Consider the following 19,437-nt stretch of genomic DNA (forward strand, 5'->3'; position numbering starts at 1 on the left):
CTTTTATTTATTTTTTTTTTTTTTTCAAAATTTTGTTCTTTGTTTCCTTCTATAAATTTATGTGTAATCTCAAAATCCATTGCATTGAACTGCAATCGATCAGCGCTACTTAAGCTTTTGTACTGTCATTGTGTGCAGGGAACCATTCTTGTTGTGTGGTTTGCTGTTGTGTAAGTTGCTGGTATGTTTGAACTTGAGCTTTGAGCTTTTATATAGAGCAATATCCACTAAACATGCTCAAAGCGCATTACAGGAGGTCCCTAGCCAACAGCAACACCTAACATGTAGGATGAGACATGACGCCTGTTAGGTGATATTACAAAATTTTCTTCCAACAGAGATAACGCTGTTAACGGTCATGTAGTCATTTTACACCTGCTTACTGTGACAGATTGTGAGTAAAGAGCCTTTTCCAAGAACCCAACTCTACACCACTCAGAGCGGTACTCGAACCCATGACCTTCCAATCCAAAGGCAAGTGTCATACCACAAGACCACATAGCCGCACAAAAGCATACAGGATGCAGGGAATCATTCTCATAGTGTGGTTTGCTGTTGTATAGCTTGCTGGTGTATGTATGAAATTGATCAGGTTTTATCACCTTCAAAGATACCATCAGATTATTAGTGTAAATTAGGAAGAAATGACTCATTCTCAAAAGGTTCGCACACACAAGGGGAGTGGCACAAAAGAAGTACTTGTAATAAGGTGAAGTAAATACTCCAAGGAAATAATGGGAAAAATATCTCTTCTCTACCTATTTGTCTTCTTAGCAAATAAATAAATTATGTGTAAAAAAAAACTGCTTTTTTGAGTCACGTTTTTGTCACTGTTTGAACTAGGCGACTTTCTAGATTCTATTTTCGCAATTTAATTACCTTTTATTCATCCAAATCTATTTATAGGGTAGAAGTCGACAAATACAAAAGGGGAAATTTGTGACCTACCGTCTCAAAGGGGTATTTTGTCAGGAGGACTTCTGCGTTGGAAATATGAATCTTGGGGTTAGTTTGTTGTTTTTTTTTAAACAAAAGATAAAATTCTTCAAGGGGAAATTTGTCTCTAGGGTCTATTCCAAGGGCAGACTGGAATAAACCAGCGCCACAAATTGAGCTAGGGCAAGGTGACTTGCTCAACGCTACCGAGTGCAGCGGTGGGTGATCGAACTCAGTACCTTTTGGGTATGAAGCAAAGACCGTAATACTGAGCCACGCTGCCCCATGCTGATATGATGGGAAAAATATATACTTTCATACTTTTTAGCATTTTAATTCTAAATTCCATTAACGCGGTCTGATTCATCCCAACATAATACTGTTTTGAGACGACGGATCATACATGAGTATACTAATGCCATGCTTCCTTTTATTAGTGGGTAAGAAACCTTATCCACAACTCGTGGTCTGACCACCACTGTACAAACCCAATCACTCTGTCTATTACTCTGTCTATTACATGAGCAAAAATTGTAGGTAACCCTATTCAAGCATCAGTAACACACTTTATAGTCACCTGAAACAACTACAAAAGACGTCAAACTTTTACATCATGGCACAAGACCAAAGGGCTAGAGCTCAAGTGGTCGCTGGTTCGGATAAGTAAGTAAGTAAGTAGGTAACCCTATGAAGTTTGATAGTTCATTCATTTGCGGAAGATTTTTTTTTTTCTCTCTCTTTTCTCATTTTCTCTCTTCTTCTTTTGAACCAGTGACTTCAAGTGATTTTTAATCGTTCATCATTTACCACATAATATTGTTTTGTTATATTTTATTTATTTATTTTATTCATCAATATTATTTTTTGGTCTTTCGTTATTTGGTTTTGTTCTCACAGTACGTGAGTGAGGTCAAACAAAATACTTCCCTCCTCTCTCTCTCTCTCTCTCTCTCTCTCTCTCTCTCTCTCTCTCTCTCTCTCTCTCCTCTCTCTCTCTCTCTCTCTCTCTCTCTCCTCTCTCTCTCTCTCTCTCTCTCTCCTCTCTCTCTCTCTCTCTCTCTCTCTCTCTCTCTCTCTCTCTCTCTCTCTCTCTCTCTCTCTCTCTCTCTCTCTCTCTCTCTCTCTCTTCTCTCTCTCCTCTCTCTCTCTCTCTTCCTCTCTCTCTCTCTCTCTCTCTCTCTCTCTCTCTCTCTCTCTCTCTCTCCTCTCTCTCTCTCTCTCTCTCTCTCTCTCTCTCTCTCTCTCTCTCTCTCCTCTCTCTCTCTCTCTCTCTCTCTCCTCTCTCTTCTCTCTCTCTCTCTCTCTCTCTCTCTCTCTCTCTCTCTCTCTCTCTCTCTCTCTCTCTCTCTCTCTCTTCTCTCTCTCTCTCTCTCTCTCTCTCTCTCTCTCTCTCTCTCTCTCTCTCTCTCTCTCCTCTCTCTCTCTCTCTCTCTCTCTCTCTCTCTCTCTCTCTCTCTCTCTCTCTCTCTCTCTCTCTCTCTCTCTCTCTCTCTCTCTCTCTCTCTCTCTCTCTTCTCTCTCTCTCTCTCTCTCTCTCTCTCTCTCTCTCTCCTCTCCTCTCTCTCTCTCTCTCCTCTCTCTCTCTCTCTCTCTCTCTCTCTGCCACTGGTTGTATCGGTCATCTCATTCGTCTTGCCTTGGTTTTACGATTCACATGCAAATGTCGTTGAAGATAAGCATACTTTTGTTTTTGAGTTATAGTTATCCTTCTTTGATTTAAAAGTCATTAATTGTCGTATTAATGTGTCAAGTTCATTTCAGGATTTGTTTATTTCTTTCTTTATTTCTTTGATCATTTATTTATTTATCGATTGTTTATTTCTTTATTTTCCTTTGAAGCTGATTTTGTCTGAAATTTTAAAATCTATTTTCCCTCCCTAGGCACATGGTTACTGTACTGGCCTTGTACGTGGAGTATTGCTCTGGCAGCTCAACCCGGCTGTTGGCCAGATTTCTACATGTTAGCCCTTTTTGGTGCTGGGGCATTCTTCATGCGAGGGGCAGGATGTATCATAAATGATATGTGGGACAGAGATTTTGATAATAAAGTAAGGGCCAACCTTGAGATTCAATGATGTAATAATATCTATCCACACAATATGTATTGCAGGGCTGTAGCAATGATTTCTAGGACTCTAGGACATAACATTACCTAAATGAGACATTTGTTAAGAGCCATAAGGCCTATGGGGCCAGATTTTATTCTGATTTAAATGGATAATTGAAATTGCTTGCTACCCTTTGATAGTGTGTCTGTCAATTACAAAGTATTTTCCACCAGATCTAACAGACCCAGCTACCTAATTACAGCTTGTTGAACAAGAGAATAAGAAATAAGAATCTCTTCTGCACTTGAGATTGATATCTGTCCCATTGTGTGTGAGGCGAAGTCTTTTCCAACTAAGCTCCAGTTGCCCAGGTATTCCCGGAATGTGAGGGATTTCTTTTTTTTTTTTCATTTTGTAATCTGTGCCTGGATTTTTTTTTAAAATGTTTTTCTAATCAGAGATGGATTGGGAGAAATAAGCAAAATAAATTGTGATACTGAATTGTCGTGTTTTGAATCTTTTCATATTTGGGGGATTGGAACCTTACCACGAGGGTGTTCCGGGAACTTAGTTTATCTCAATTTTTACCACTGTGATTTTCAGGTAAATTGATTGACTTCAACTTATTCCCTGGTCTTCATAAATAATGACTTGCTCAGCTGGATTGAAAAGCTGTACATTATTTATGAAATTCCTTCAGATAATCCTTCCGTTCATATATGACTCAAAACGTTATTATTTCGGGATGAACTAGGTGCTGGAAATTTTATTTATACTCACTTTTATGAAATTTTGGACAAATTTCTGTTCGTAATTTAGGAGAATAAATTGTAATTCTAACATTGCAAAAAAACCTCAAAAGTCCTATTTCTCATCATTTTATTTCCAAATTTAATTTTAGGGATCCTATACATCTTATCATGATACCATTTTGAAATGGTAGGTTGCATATGAAACTTTGGCTGCAGAAGGGTTTAACCCTCTCCTTACCAACTACATGAAAATCGTCACATTTGTGGCAATTCAACATTTCAGATTTATTGTAATGTACAACATTTGAAGACAAATCTTTGTTATAGCTGTGATATTTAATGTTGTTTGATGAGGCACATCATTCTGGACATATGTCTCATTGCTTTTGAGTTTATCATTTTATTCGTCTTGGATAATTAAAACATTTCAAGAAAACTCCTAAAAAGAATCGGTAAGGAGAGAGTTAAGACGAAAACATTTCCTGACATATTTATTCTTTATTTAATATATAATATGTATTAATTGTTATAGATTCAGTTCTGATGGTTTTCTCTCGGATCTGCTGAAATCCGCAATTTTTTGGTGTCATAGAAGGAATGTCCTCCTTTTAAAAAAAAATACATTTCCCTTAATCAAATGTATTGGCAATGAGAGACTTGATGTGTAGTGGAACAAATAGGTGTAGTTTCTCACTCTCCACACGTTAGCTAGAATATCAAATGCCCCTACCTGCTCAAGATTAAAATCCAGATCCCCTTTCTACCTCTCAAAGAAAGATTACTACAGCATCACTGATGAATGGAGAAAAGAATGGGCAAATAATACCCCAACAGGAGGCCAAATTATTGAAGACCCTACCAATGAAATTCCTGGCTCACAGCTTGGTAGGAAATACTGGGTGGCCGCAAATAGGCTACGCTCCAGACATGCGAAAACAGCCGCAAAAATGAACAAATGGGGTCTAAACAACTCAACAGAATGCCCCAAATGCCAAACTGACCCCCAAGATGTAGATCACCTTGTGCTCCACTGTCCTGTTACCAAGCTGAATGGAGGTTATGAAACCATTCACAAATGTGAAGATGAATTCAAGGCTTGGCTCGACGCGACAGATCTGAAAGTGTGACCCCACCATACGATACTACTACTAGCTAGAGTATCAAAGTCAGAGACAGTTTATCATCTCAATTGCCCTAATAGGGGTGGGGGTTAGTGCAGTAAAAATGGAGCTTAAAGGCAATCGTTCAAAAATTTTCTCCTTTTTCACTTTTGTTATGATCAACACTAAAGAATACCTTTACAAACCATGCTTCAGGCAACCTAGTAGTAGTCAAATGAATCTTGTTTATTGTCTTTTGATTGGCAGTTTTTTATAAACTGTTTGCTTAAAAAAACATTTTTTGGGTGATATCTGACAGGTGGAACGAACTAGGGGGAGACCACTCACCTCAGGGAAGGTTTCATTTCCACAAGCTTTTGTCTTTTTAGGATCACAGCTCGCCATTTCTTTGGCTATTCTTTGTCAGCTTAATTGGTACTCGTAAGTATTCATTTATTTCATAGAAATCTTTTTTTTTTTAAATATTTACCATTGAAAGGTGAGGAGTAAAATTGCCCTAAGTACGACTATGTGGTCTAATGGTTGTATGACGCTCGCCATCAGATCCAAAGGTACTGGAGTTGAGTCAGTGGAAAAGGCTCTTTACGCACGTTCTCTCACCATATTCAGGTGTAAAATGAGTATCTGGCCGTTAACAGCGTTGTCTCTGTCCGAAAAAAAAATGTAATATAGTCTAACAGGCATCATGTCTCGTTCCACATGTTAAGAGTTGCTGTAGACTAGGGACCCCTTGTAAAGTGCTTTGAGCATGTTTAGTGGATAGTGCGCAAAATAAAATCTCGAGTTTTTAAATTTTTGTTGTTTTTTTGTTTTTTTGGTGTGTGTGTTTTTTTTTTTTTTTTGGTGTGTTTTTCTTTGCTTTTTGTTTTTTAATCGACATTATATCTCTGTTTTCACTCAGAGAGCAGTGACAATGAAGCGTCTCTGCCTGTATTTATCTACGACATCTTCTCAAGCTTTACCTTAATGTGCCATGGCAGCCTCCATTTTCCTTGAATGTGCCTCAGATTCAACACATTATTATTATTATTAATATTATTATTATTATTATTGTTATTATTATTATTATTATTATTATTATTATTATTGGTGGTATTTTTTGTCTATGCGGTCTGGTGGTGTGACACTCGTTTTCAGATCGGAAGGTCCTGGGTTCGAGTCTCAAGCGGTGCATAGTTGAGTCCTTGGCAAAGGCTCTTTGCTCACATTCTCTTGGATGTATCATTCCTAGATGTAATATGTGTGCCCAGCTGTTAACACCATTGTCTCTGTCAGAGAAAATAATTGTTACTGTATCATCTAACAGGCGTTATGTCTCGTGCTAAATGTTAAGTGTTGCTGTTGGCTAGGGATCCCTTGTAAAGCATGTTTAGTGGATAATGCGCTATATAAAAGCTCAATTTTTTTTTGTTTTCATTTTGTTTTTGTTTTTGTTTTTCCCAGAATTTGCTTAGGTGCGGCGTCCATGGGCATTGTGATAACTTATCCTGCATTCAAGAGATTTACTTATTGGCCTCAGATTGTTTTGGGTATGTTTGAGAGTTTGTTGTTTTATCTAAGCTCACACCAACACACACACACACACAAGACACAATTCCTTTTAAAATAAAAGTCATGGTTGGACACGAATTATAAGCTTTTGCGGGCTACCTGTCTATGTGGTTTAGTGGTATAAGAATTGCCTTCGGATCGGATGGTCCTGGGTTTGAGTCACAAGCAGCGCATAGTTAAGTCCTTACAAAAGGCTATTTACTCACATTCTCTCATCGTACTCAAGTGTAAAATGAGTACCTGTTTGTTAACAGCGTTTTGCCTGTCCAAAAAAAAAATTGTAATATCGCCTAACAAGCATATATGTCTTGTCCTATATGTTAAGTGTTGCTGTTGGCTAGGGACCTCTTGTAAAGCGCTTTGAGCATGTTTAGTGGATATTTCGCTATATAAAAGCTCAAGCTTAAAAGTACACTCAGAAATCACACCGATGTTGCCTTTTGAGCAAAACTTGGATGACTAAAGACTAAGGAAGCACATTCTAGCAGAAAAGCCGGCCAAAGTCAGATTTGCAAGGCCAAAGGACGCAAATAGCCTGGACAGGTGTTACTGTCAAGCCTGAAACTTCCTGCAACAAGCATTTGACAAAGGGGAAAACTGAAACGTTCGTCTTTAGTATCTCATTCATCGTGTTTTGTTGACAAAGGGGAAATCCGAAATATTTGTCTTTAAAGTCTCATTCTTTGTGTTTTGTTGAATAAGGGGAAACCCGAAATGTTTGTCTTTAAAGTCTCATTCATCATGTTTTATTGACAAAGGGGAAACTTAAAATGTTTTTCTTTAAAGTCTCATCCATTGTGTTTTGTTGACTAAGGGGAAACCAGAAATTTTTGTCTTTAAAGTCTCATTCATCGTGTTTTGTTGACAAAGGGGAACCCAAAATGTTTGTCTTTAAAATCTCATTCATTGTGTTTTGTTGACTAAGGGGAAACCTGAAATATTTGTCTTTTAAATCTCATTCATCGTGTTTAATTGACGAAGAGGAAACTCGAAATGCCTCTCATCATCTGTATTCATAAATTCAATTGAAGCCCCTTTTACATTTTTTTTTTATTGTTGGTATTTTATAATGTATAACAAACAATGTATCCGATAAAGTTTTATTTTTAGAACACAATTGTTGTAAAGCATTGATCTGAATAATTGAAACTTGTAATAAGATTCATTCATTAAATTTGTTTATCACAATTATTGTGTCCTTTAAAAAGATTTTTAGATCGTTTTTGAAGAATTGACAAATCTTCCCAAATTTTTTTATTTCTTTGTGAGTATGTGTCATATCATATCATATGTAGTTAATTACCATTAAAATTGTCACACCTTCTACTCTTCCAGTTCCAAAATCATTGGAAGTGTGTATGTAACCAGTCCTTTGGAGGACTAACTATCAATAGATTACAATTATTTTAGTAAGAGGATGTATAGGCAGATTCTTAAGATTGCAGGACGTAGAAAAGAATGGATGATCTTTTAAAACTTATTTAGTTCGGGAATTCTTAATCTATTATTTGTTTTATTTGAGCAGACGATGGTCACAGGAATGCGTCATGTTTTATATTATATATATGTATATATATATTATATATATATATATATATATATATATATATATATATATATATATATATATATATTATTATTATTATTATTTTATTTTATTTTTTTATAATATGTTATATTGGTAGATAGTTGGATGGTGGAAAGTTTATGTGTGTGTGTATGTGAGAGAGAAAGAGAGAGGATGGATAAGAAAGGGAGAGAGATAGTGATAGAGACAGATTGTGAGAAAGAGAGAGAGAGAGAGAGAAATTAGAATGGATTGATGCAATTATTATGCGCCTAGAGCTTTATTGTATGGAGGATTGGGCGCAATATAAATAAATTTCATTATTCTTCTTATTATTATTGACGCCCAGCATATACTCGTATATATTTAGGCTAGAAAGTAAGATGGCGTCATTCATAAACCAGACTGCTGATGACACAATGTATGTGTATATCCAGTCCTACTACTACTACTACTACTACTACTACTACTATATTTAGGCTAGAAAATAAGATGGCGTCATTCATAAACCAGACTGTCGATGACACAATGTATGTGTATATCCAGTCCTACTACTACTACTACTACTACTACTACTACTACTACTACTATATTTAGGCTAGAAAATAAGATGGCGTCATTCATAAACCAGACTGTCGATGACACAATGTATGTGTATATCCAGTCCTACTACTACTACTACTACTACTACTACTACTACTACTACTACTACTACTACTATATTTAGGCTAGAAAATAAGATGGCGTCATTCATAAACCAGACTGTCGATGACACAATGTATGTGTATATCCAGTCCTCCAGAAGACTGGCTTTACACTTCCAATGAGATTGGAACCAATTTTTTTGACTTCACCTTTTAGTTTCCTATTGATTTTATCTGTAACATTGATGTACAGGCTTTGCATTCAATTACGGAGCATTGTTGGGCTGGGCAGCGGTGCGGGGTAGCTGCGACTGGTCCATATGCTTACCCCTGTATTTCCTGTGCCATATGTGGACCATGATATATGACACAATCTACGCCCACCAGGTAGGACCATAACCTTTGCTATCTCAGCTGGGTGGGGTTCCTGACCTCTCATAGTGGGCAGGGAGGTCTTTACTGTGTCTTCTATCCCCCTATATCTGTTTTCCAACTTGCTTTTTGTCTTTGTCTTGGAATGAGATTACTTCCTGGCCCTGGCCGGATACCATGGCTGAGAGGGAAACAGTCAAATGTATAGTCATCTCTGTTATGTATTATTATATTTGTTGTTTTGAATTTATAGTGTAAGCATTTTGAGTGTATTCCTCTTAGTAGGGACCTGTGCTCGTGTCTGGATGAGACTTTTAGGTGATCTCAAACTAAGTACATTTATGGTATGCTCTTGGAATCTACACCAATTTTCTATTTGTACCATTCCTCTTTGTCTTACGTTGTCTTGGGTGCTTTAATTGTAACTCTAGAACTTTTTACTATCCCATATTCTCCCTTTTTACTGGCGCTGATATGACTTAAATATGTTGCAAGCGCAGTAAAACCCTTAAAAACAAATAAACAATTTGTTATCTCAGAGTTTTTAAAGTAGTCCTCCTGAGGAATTCGGCCCATGGAATTGGATTTTATCCCAATTTCTATAGCATAAAACAGACAATTTTCTGTCCTTTGGATAGGACCGTAGTTAATCGCAAAGTACTTTCCACCAAATCTAACAGACCCAGCTACCCAATCACTGCTAGGTGGGCAGGTGTGGGGGGGGGGGGGGGGGGGGGGGGGTTGGAAAAAATCTTGACTGACTGCACCCGGGATTGATCTCTGGTCCCTTACATATGAAACGAGTGCTCTACAAACTGAGCTCTCGGGACCCATCCATTATCTTATAGCCATAAAAAAAAAAAAAAAAAGAAATTGAGCTTTATATAGCGCAATATCCACTAAATGTGCTCAAAGCACTTTACAAGGGGTCCTTGGTCAACAGCAACATTAAACATGTAGGACGGGATATGACGCCTGTTAGGCGATATTACAATTTTTCGGACAAAGACAACGCTGTTAACGGCCAGGTACTCATTTTGCACTTGAGTATGGTGAGAGAATGTGAGTAAAGAGCCTTTTCCAAGGACTCAACTATGCGCCGAGCGTGAGACTCGAACCTTCTGATCCGAAAGCGAGTGTCATACCACTAGACCGCATAGCCTAATATATCTCTAAAATTTACATAACTAAACAAGGCAGCGATTGGGAAAGGCGGGGGGGGGGGGGGGGGTCCCAATTGCTCAGTTGGTAGAGCATTCGCTTCACACGCAAAGGGTCCGAGATCGATCCTCAGTGAAGACAAGAATTTTTTTCTGACCCCCTGTCCACCCAGCAGTGATTGAGTAGCTGGTTCTGTCAGATATGGTGGAAAGTATTTTGCAATGTAGGCTAGCGTCCTATCCAAAGGGTGGCAAAGTAGATACTAAACCCTTAGAGTGCTGTAAAAAGTAAATGTGCCTACAAAGAATTAAAATAACAGTTTCAAAACAACTAACAAAATACGAAACATGGAACTCATTTCAATATAGTATTATCTGGCTGAATCATGTCAGATATTTTGGTGGATTCTGGAAGTCAATAATACTATTTATATAGTCTATTTACTCATTTAAATATTGATTACAATATTTGCTGGTATGGCCCTTTTATCAGATTTAGTGCTAAATACAGTTTTTTTGAAGGATTGTACTTTTTTTATATTGTGTTGGGTTTTTTTTCAAAATCTTACGCATTTTGTCACTTCAGTGTACACACTTTTATTGGCTAGGGTTGGCAGCACTGTCGTTGAGCTGTTTTGTACCCTCTATTACAAAGCAAAGATCCTTTTTTTAAATTTGTTCTGATTTTTTTTTTTTGTTTGTTTTTTTGTTTTTTTTTGTAGGATAAGAGTGACGATTTGCTGATCGGAGTAAAATCTACCGCCTTGAGGTTTGGGGAGCAGACAAAGCCGTGGCTTGCTGGCTTCACCACAATGATGGTTGGTGGCTTGTTGTATGTTGGACACTGCATGGACATGACATGGCCATACTACACGGGTTCTACTATTGCCATTGCAAGCATTGTCGCACAGGTATTTTCTAGAGATATGATGATGATCATCATCGTCATTTTTATAATTATTATTATTATTATTTTTATTATTATTATTATTATCATTATTATTATGGAACTGTGTTTTCAGTCCACCAGTGGACTGTAAAAACAACTGTGTATTTAGTCCACCGGAAATAAAAATATTTTAAAAGTCCCAAATATCGTCTGATGCTGACGACATTGATACTGAGCCTATTGTAGGTTAGGCATCATCAGAAATGGACAGGCATAAAATTTGTGGCAATTTGACGGATTGATAATATAATTTACAGCGTTTTATTTACTCTCGGAAAGTCTTGATTGAGAGTTGTTCGAAATCGGGCGCCTGAAATAGATCTCAATTCTCTATACCGATATATCAATTATTGACTGAGATACTTACCATGGCTGCCAGATAGCCATTGGCCTGGCCAATTTGGCCAAAACTGGCCACACAGAGAATTATAATTATAATGTTTCTATAATTAATTTAAAATTAACATTAATATCTATTTTAAATTTTTCCTGGTCCGTTAGAATTTTTGTGATTTTGAAAACCGATGATTTTTCCAAGGATATCAGAGTTTTAGTATTGTTTGCCCAAGTAAGGTTCTATTTGGTCACTTTTCACATCAATCACTGGCCTCGAGCACACCTGTACCTCAAGGCCTCAGGCCTCCTGTCCCCCACCCCCCGGAATCCCATTTCTTCCAGTCTACTAGCCCTAAAATGACCTCATTGTTTTATAAGCGCTGTGCTAAAACGACTGGCCACCTCCAGAGAGTACAAAATTGTGCGGCTAGGTTAGTCCTGGGAAAATCTCATTATGATGATACAAAATCTCATTATGATGATACAAAGGACATGCTTCGAATCCTCCACTGGCTGCCAGTCCGGGCTAGAATTGAATATAAAAAGCCCTTATCTGCTTTGGTGTATTTGAGTCTTCTGTCTCCCTACATTCAACACTTACTCCAACCATACGTACCTCTGAGAAATCTTAGATCCCACGATTCAAAGTTGTTAGCATCTCCTAAAACTAAACTTAAATATTTTGGCGATAGGTCTCTTATGAAATTCGGACCCACGATTTGGAATGATCTCCCTCAATCTGTGAGATTTTCGAGCTCAATAGACATTTTCAAAATAGCCCTGAAAACATATCATTTCAGAAAATATTTACTTAATTGAATTTTAAATGTATTGTATGTGACATTTATATTGTTGATGTATTGATGCCCTTTGTTTTGATATTTTTGTTGAATTGTATTTGAATTTTAAAGCGCTTTGAGGTTTTGACGAAAGGCGCTATATTATTATTATTATTATTATTATTATTATTATTATTATTATTATTATTATTATTATTATTATTATTATTATTATTATTATTATTATTATTATTATTATTATTATTATTATCATCATTATTATTATCATTATCGTCATTCTGGTCTCATTAATCTTACTTTTGAATTAATCTGATTTCCAGCTGTATCGGCTAGACATTGACAATCCCCAGGCTTGCGGGGATGCTTTCCGATTCCATTTCTACATTGGTCTTCTCATGTTCATGACCATCATGCTTGGAAATTTGGCAAAACCAAAGGACGTGGAGGAGAAGGAAGAGAAAATAGAAGGGCCTGTTCTGCTCGTGTGATAGTTTTTAAAGACAAGAAGGTTATCCCATAATTTTTTTAAACTCACGCCCCTATGTTCACATATTTTTTTAAAACAAATTCTTGGCCGTGTTTCAAGGAGTTCCTCAGGGCCATAAGGTCCATGGAGCTGGGGTTTATCCCAGTTTTTATAGCGTGAAATGGCCAATAGCAATCGCCTGCTACCATTTGGATAGGATTCTAGCTATTGCATAGTACTTCTAACACATCCAACCACCCAATCACTGCTAGGTGTATAGGGGGGGGGGGGGGGGGGGGGTGAAAAAAATCTCGACCTCACCTGGTATCCTCTCCGTTTGAGACGAGTGCTCTACTACCCGAGCTATTGGGACCATCCCATGGTCCGTGTTTTGCTTGGTTCTAATCTTTAAAAATTGATGAGTTTTAAGTAGAATGTGTCCATCAAATTAAAAAACATTGATCAATTAACTTTTTCAAAGCCTTTTCTATAATGCAAGATAACCGACTTTTCAAAGGGGTTCATTCTAATTCTGCACCGTGCACAGGTCCAGTGCGGCCACTAATCAAGTCAGCACAGTGGATTTTATTTTTTTTCAGTAAATCGCCAGTTCAAACTTCTTCTTCTTCTTCAAGTACCAAGTCTGTGCTAGACTTCGGTGATCATGGTACGCCATTCATCTCTCTGATCACAGATAACCTCAGAAAACTAATATTACTCTTCTCTTTCCTTGTCATCCAGCTGTTCAAACTATTCAAATTTGTTTTTCTTGGTCTACCTATACTCTTTTTACCTTCTATCTTTCCTGTGAGAGCAAGATGTTCAATATATTTATGTCGATTTATGTGCCCTAAAAATTGCATTTGTCTTTTTCTTATTGTACGAATTAGCTTAAAAATTAAAGAAGTTGAAAAGTTTACCTTGAAAGTTTAATTTTCGTTCTTGACAGCAGCTGAGCTTCTCTTCCCACATAGAAAGCTATAATCAAGCATGGGTTCAAGGGAGAGCACTACAATCATAAACATGGGTGATTAAAAACCATAACTCAATTTCTGTTCTGGATAGAGGGGGTGGCCCTTTGGTCCCCTATGACCATCGGTCCCCACCGTCCCCTAACCTTTTAGTTTCAGCTTGCTCTAATACTTCTTCATTAGTTTTCTTCTCTGTCCAAACTTATGCATCTTTTGTCTGTCATCTGCATTTTTTGCGGCCACAAATGGCAATTTGCGGCCGCAAATATCAGGGCGATCCGCAAATTTTGGCAAATTCCCCAAAATTGGCAAATCGTGGCAAATTTAGGGAAAATTGGCAAATCGCGTGACAAATTTTGAGAAAAAAAAGAAGCGAAAACAAAATAACGAAAAAAAAAAGTGCGAAACTTGAGAAATGGTGCAGCGTTGCCTGGGCCCAAACCAAGGGAAGCTACTCTCTACGGATAATGATCCTTTAAAATCTTTGTAACAACGCTATTCATAATGTCGCCTCCTTAAATGTAATAAATTGTCTTTTATATTTATTTTTTCTTTATCGTGTGTTAATTTTTACTGAAATGCTTAGTTCTCCTCGGCAAATTTTTTGGCAAATTTCTTGGCAAATTTTGGGGGTTTTTTGGGCAAATTTTGGCAAATTTTAGGTCCCAATTTGGCAAAAAATGCAGATGACAGTTTTATTGATTATTGGCAGAGAAGAAATATTAACTGGTTCATCAATTTGACGTTCTAGATCATTGGCATCATCATCATCTCCCATAGTGGGCAGGGAGGTACTTACTGTGTCTTCTATCCCCCTGTATCTGTTTTCCAACTTGCTTTCTGTCTTTGTCTTGGAATGAGATTACTAAGTTTTGTCCTGGCCCCGGCATGTTGGCCTTACTGAGAGAGAAACAGTCAAATGCATAGTTATTGTTTTGGGAGATGATATTTTTTTCCTTGTAAATCATCTCTCTGTTATATATTATTATATATGTTATTTTTAATGTATAATGAAATGTAAGCATTTGAGTGTATTTCTCTTTGTTGGATCTTGTGCTTGTGTCTAGGTGAAACTTATAGGTGATCCCAGACTAAGTACATTGATGGTATGCTCTTGGAATCTACATCTGATCCCTATTTGTTCCCAGTTCCCCTTTGTCTTCCTCTCTCTTGGGTGCTTTAATTGTAATTCTAGAACTTTCTACTATCCCATTTTCTTCCTTTTTACTGGCACTGATATGACCTAAATGTGTTGCAAGCGCCGTAAAACCCTTAAAAACAAAAACAAACATCATCATCATCGCTCTTGTCGGTCGCATCTAGAAACAATCAAACTGGTAGACCTGTAAATTCTCAGTCAATTAACTGAAATCAGTCAATTTGTCAAATTCAAATATTTTTAAAAAGGGAAGAAAGAAATGAATAAAGAAAGAATTCATGAATCGTAGTCGATTGACTGTAAAGTTAACTAGGAATGTTCCACAGCCCCACGCATAGCTCATGGGCCGTTTATATTAATGATGGATATATATTGCCAAGGCTAAGCAACGCTTTTTAGAATTGCCGTGTCTGAACACACCCCAGTGTATTTTCACACAGCCTTCGTGAAATTATTTTTTCATTTTCGAAACCTGTCGTAGCCAATTTTAACTGAGCCGCCGAGCGATAAATTTCACTGTTTCGTCTAAGCCAAAATTGACCACATTTACTTGAAGGACAGGAATAGTATGAGAAAGAAAAATTTGAAACACCGGAAGTTCGTTATGTAGACACCTTCAAATCGAAAGTTAAATGATTGCTACAAGCACATCTCGATTACCTCATGTTGTAAACAAACTGGTTGACCGTTTCTAAGTTTCTTCACTGATTGGGTACCTAATTACAAGGAACAATGGTAATTAGCCTAATTAATTCCCTCGCAATTTAGTTTTCTGCCATTGCTTTGCTCAAGTGAGCTTGCTGTTTACCTTTCATTTTGATTCTTTGGATTTTACCGCTACGACGAATTACGAAGAGTTTCAGTTTCAGTCAATTTTTATAGAGCTCATTTACAGGTCTAAACTGGATTTGAGAACGGAATTGAACTAAACCCTTCAATTGGATAAAAAATGCCTGGTTGTTTTATATGATTGCATGAAATCTACGACAGATTTGATATTTTTATCTTCAGACAATGAAGAATGTTGATTCTTATTAAGGATGTGCAGCAATGTGTTCTAGTTGTACGGTATGACACTCACTTACAGATTGGAACGTCCTGGGTTCGAGCCTCACTCGGCACATTCTTGAGTCCTTGGAAAAGGCTCTTTAAAATGAGTACCTGGCCGTTAACAGTGTTGTCTCTGTCAGAAAAATTGTAATATCACCTAACAGGCGTCATGTCTCGTTCTATATGTTGTGTGTTGCTGTTAGTCAGGGACCCTTTGTAAAGCGCTTTGAGCACGTTTAGTGGATATTGCACTATATTAAAAAAATAAAAAAGCTCAAGCTCATGTACTATTCTGAGCAGCGCATAGTTAAGTCCTTGGAAAAGGCTCTTTACTCATCTTCTCTATTTGAACTTAGGTGTAAAATGAGTACCAGGCTGTTAACAGCGTTATCTCTGTCCAAATAAACATTGTTTTATCGTCTTATCGTATAACAGGAGTCCGGTCTGGTCCTATGTGTTAAGTGTTGCTGTTTAGTTGATAAAGCACTTTTTAAATGCTCTCGTTTTTGTTTTTTTATTCAAGAAATAATGTAGTTTATGATCTTGTTGAAGTGTGATATCAATACTTGTAAGCATTGTAAACCTAAAATTGTCACAGAAATGATCCCGGGAGGGGGGGGGGGGGGGGTGTTCCCAATAGCTCAATAGCACTCACTTCACAATCAAATCATTCCAAAAAATTTTCTGACCCTCCGTCCCCCCCCCCAGCACTAAATAATAAATAGATTAAAAAAAAAAAATTTCCTTTATTCATCCCCATTGGGAAATTTGTCTTTAGGGTCTATTCCAAGGGAGGACTGTTACTGTTATATACCCAGGCATCACGCAAAGTGAGCTAGGGCGAGGTGACTTGCTCAAGGCCACACAGCGAAGCGGTGGGTGATTGAACTCTGTACCTTTCGGGTACGAAGCAATGACCGTACCGCTGAGCCACGCTGCCCCTAATTGGGTAGCTGGGTCTATTAGATCTGGCAAAAAGTACTTTGTGATAGACTAGCGTTCTATCCAAAGGGGAGCAAGCAATTGCTATTATCTGTTTCACACAATCGAAACCAGGATAAACTCTGTCTCCATGGGCTCTGAAGGACTTTTTTTCTTTTTTCTCTTTCTATTTTTTTTTTTTTTTGATCTCGTGAGTAGAAACTTTTGATAAGGGTCATTGATGTCATCTTTTGCTATCTCTACCAGGTGTGCCCTTTTCTGGCCAAAAAGAAAAGGAGGCTTTTTAAAATTTTCCGGCTGACCTTGTTCAGTGTTGGTGAGTTAATTTTTTAAAAGATGAAAGAATTGGTTGTTTAACCCTCTCCATACCACCTATTGGAAAGTCGTCACATTTGTTACGATATAACCGTCACTTTTCTCATCAGATTTCATTTCTTTTTGCTATAGCTATAAAAACTTGACATCCTGTAATAGAGCTCATATTGCCAAACAATATTTTGTATAGAGTGTGCTTGTTGCTTTTCTGTTTGAGTAAGAAATGTCTGTTTTTGTGTTGGGTGGGTGTGAAGTTTTGGGGATAATTCTGAAAATGGCTGGTAATGTTAAGGAGAGGGCTAGGGGGGAGGGAAGCTTGATGAATATGTATGGTGAATATATATCCTTTTCTTTGAGTTTAAGGTTAAACCATTTGATGAAGAGGTTTGCACGAAATATTTTCATATATTATATGCTCTTTATGAGAAAAATTTTCAGGCTTTTTTTTTTTAATTTTAGCAAAGGGCATCTCTGTATTCCCATCCATCCATTTTCTCTTGCTTGTGTGTGAATATGTGGTCTTGTGGTATGATACTCGCTTTCAGATTGGAAGATCCTGGGTTCGAGCCTCTCTCGGCTCATATTTGAATCCTTGGAAAAGGCTCTCTACTCACATTCTCTCAACTTACTTTGATGTAAAATGAGTACCCAGGTGTCAAAAGAATGTTGGCTCTGTCGAAAAAAATTGTAATATCGTCTGACAGACACCATGTCTCCTTCTACATGTTACGTGTTGCTGTTGGTCAGGGACCCTTTGTAAAGGATTTATGAATCTGATAAGTGGATATTGCGCTACATAATAGATTACGTTTTTTTTTGTTTTGTTTTGATTTTTTTTGCTGTGTTTGTCCTTATTATGAAATGTGATAAATTTGTTTGCCCTAGCCCTGACTTGGATCCTATGCTTGGAGTGAAACAGTCAAGTGTTATTTTATTCTATATTGTATATATTATATATTGATGTTAATAAATTAATTATTTGTTATAACAGCATTGCATTCGAAAGTGAGTATATCTGGGTGGGGTTTTTTGTCCTACCATAGTGATATTGGGCAGGGGGGAGGTCACTTACTGTGTCTTCTCTCCCCTATATAATATATTTTCCAACTTTCTATCTTTGTCTTGGAATGAGAGTACTTGGTTTTGTTCGGCCCTGGCCGGAATCCTTGGCTGGGAGGGAAGCAGTCAAATGAATAGTTATAATTTGGGGAGATTTGTTTGTTTTTTCTTTGTAAATCATCTCTCTGTTATGTATTTAAAAAAAAAAAATTTTGTTTGTTTTAATTATCATTATAAAGAATTGTAAACATTTGAGTGGGGATCTTGTGCTTGTGTCTGGATGAGACTTTTATGTGATCTCAAACTAAGTACACTGATAGTGTGCTTATTGGATTCTACATGTTCCCTCTTTGAACCATTCCCGCTAGGTGGGGTTCCTGACCTCCCATAGTGGGCATGGAGGTACTTGCTGTGTCTTCTATCCCCCTGTATCTGTTTTCCAATTGCTTTCTGTCTTTGTCTTGGAATGAGATTACTTAGTTTAGTCCTGACCCTGGCTGGAGTCCTTGGCTGGGAGGGAAACAGTTGAATGTATAGTTATAGTTTTGGGAGGTGATATTTTTTCCTTGTAAATCATCTCCCTGTTATGTAGTTATTTTTTTTACTTTTAACATATGATTTGTTAACATTTGAGTGTATTTCTCCCTGGGCGGGGTTCCTGACCTCCCATAGTGGGCAGGGAGGTACATACTGTGTCTTCTATCCCCCTATGTCTGTTTTCCAACATGCTTTCTGTCTTTGTCTTGGAATGAGATTAATTGGTTTTGTCCTGACCCTGGCCGGAGTCCTAGCTGGGAGGTAAACAGTCAAATGCATAGTTGTTATTTTGGAAGATATTTTTTTTTTCCTTTTAAATCATCTCTCTGTTATGTATTATTATATTTGTTATTTTGAATGTATAATGTAAGCATTTGAGTGTATTCCTCTTTGTTGGGTTTTGTGTTTGTGTCCGGATGAGACTTATAGGTGATCTCAAACTAAGTGCATTGGTGATATGCTCTTGGAATCTACATCTGAACCATATTTGTTCCCAGTTCCCCTATGTATTACTTTTTCTTGGGTGCTTTAACTGTATTTATAGAACTTTTTACTATCCCGTTTTCTTCCTTTTTACTGGCGCTAATATAACCTAAATGTGTTGCAAGCGCCGTAAAACCCTTAAAAACAAGAAATAAACAACAGTGTATTTCTCTTAGTGGATCGTGTGCTCGTGTCTGGGTGAAACATTTAGGTAATTTC

General features: G+C 37.3%; 1 protein-coding gene across 2 annotated transcripts in view; it reads left to right on the top strand.

The window, feature by feature from the left end:
- Positions 1–18,129, top strand: part of LOC144975435 (4-hydroxybenzoate polyprenyltransferase, mitochondrial-like) — a 20,834-nt gene extending 2,705 nt beyond the window's left edge. The window contains exons 3-9 of one of the 2 annotated variants that reach the window (XR_013645922.1): positions 2,818–2,984; positions 5,156–5,277; positions 6,301–6,386; positions 8,873–9,006; positions 10,874–11,062; positions 12,557–12,974; positions 16,591–18,129. Coding sequence is in view for 1 of the 2 variants with exons in the window: in XM_078919499.1 (XP_078775625.1) it covers positions 2,818–2,984; positions 5,156–5,277; positions 6,301–6,386; positions 8,873–9,006; positions 10,874–11,062; positions 12,557–12,724 (866 nt within the window). In the remaining variant the exon portion in view is untranslated. Of the gene's footprint in view, positions 1–2,817; positions 2,985–5,155; positions 5,278–6,300; positions 6,387–8,872; positions 9,007–10,873; positions 11,063–12,556; positions 13,620–16,590 lie in introns of those variants that run through there. The other variant, XM_078919499.1, reaches the window with a different exon arrangement.
- Positions 18,130–19,437: the final 1,308 nt, after the last annotated feature.

The sequence above is a fragment of the Berghia stephanieae genome, chromosome 6, assembly GCF_034508935.2.
Source record: "Berghia stephanieae isolate SIO BIC M18660-M18661 chromosome 6, UCSD_Bste_1.3, whole genome shotgun sequence".
NCBI lineage: Eukaryota > Metazoa > Mollusca > Gastropoda > Nudibranchia > Aeolidiidae > Berghia > Berghia stephanieae.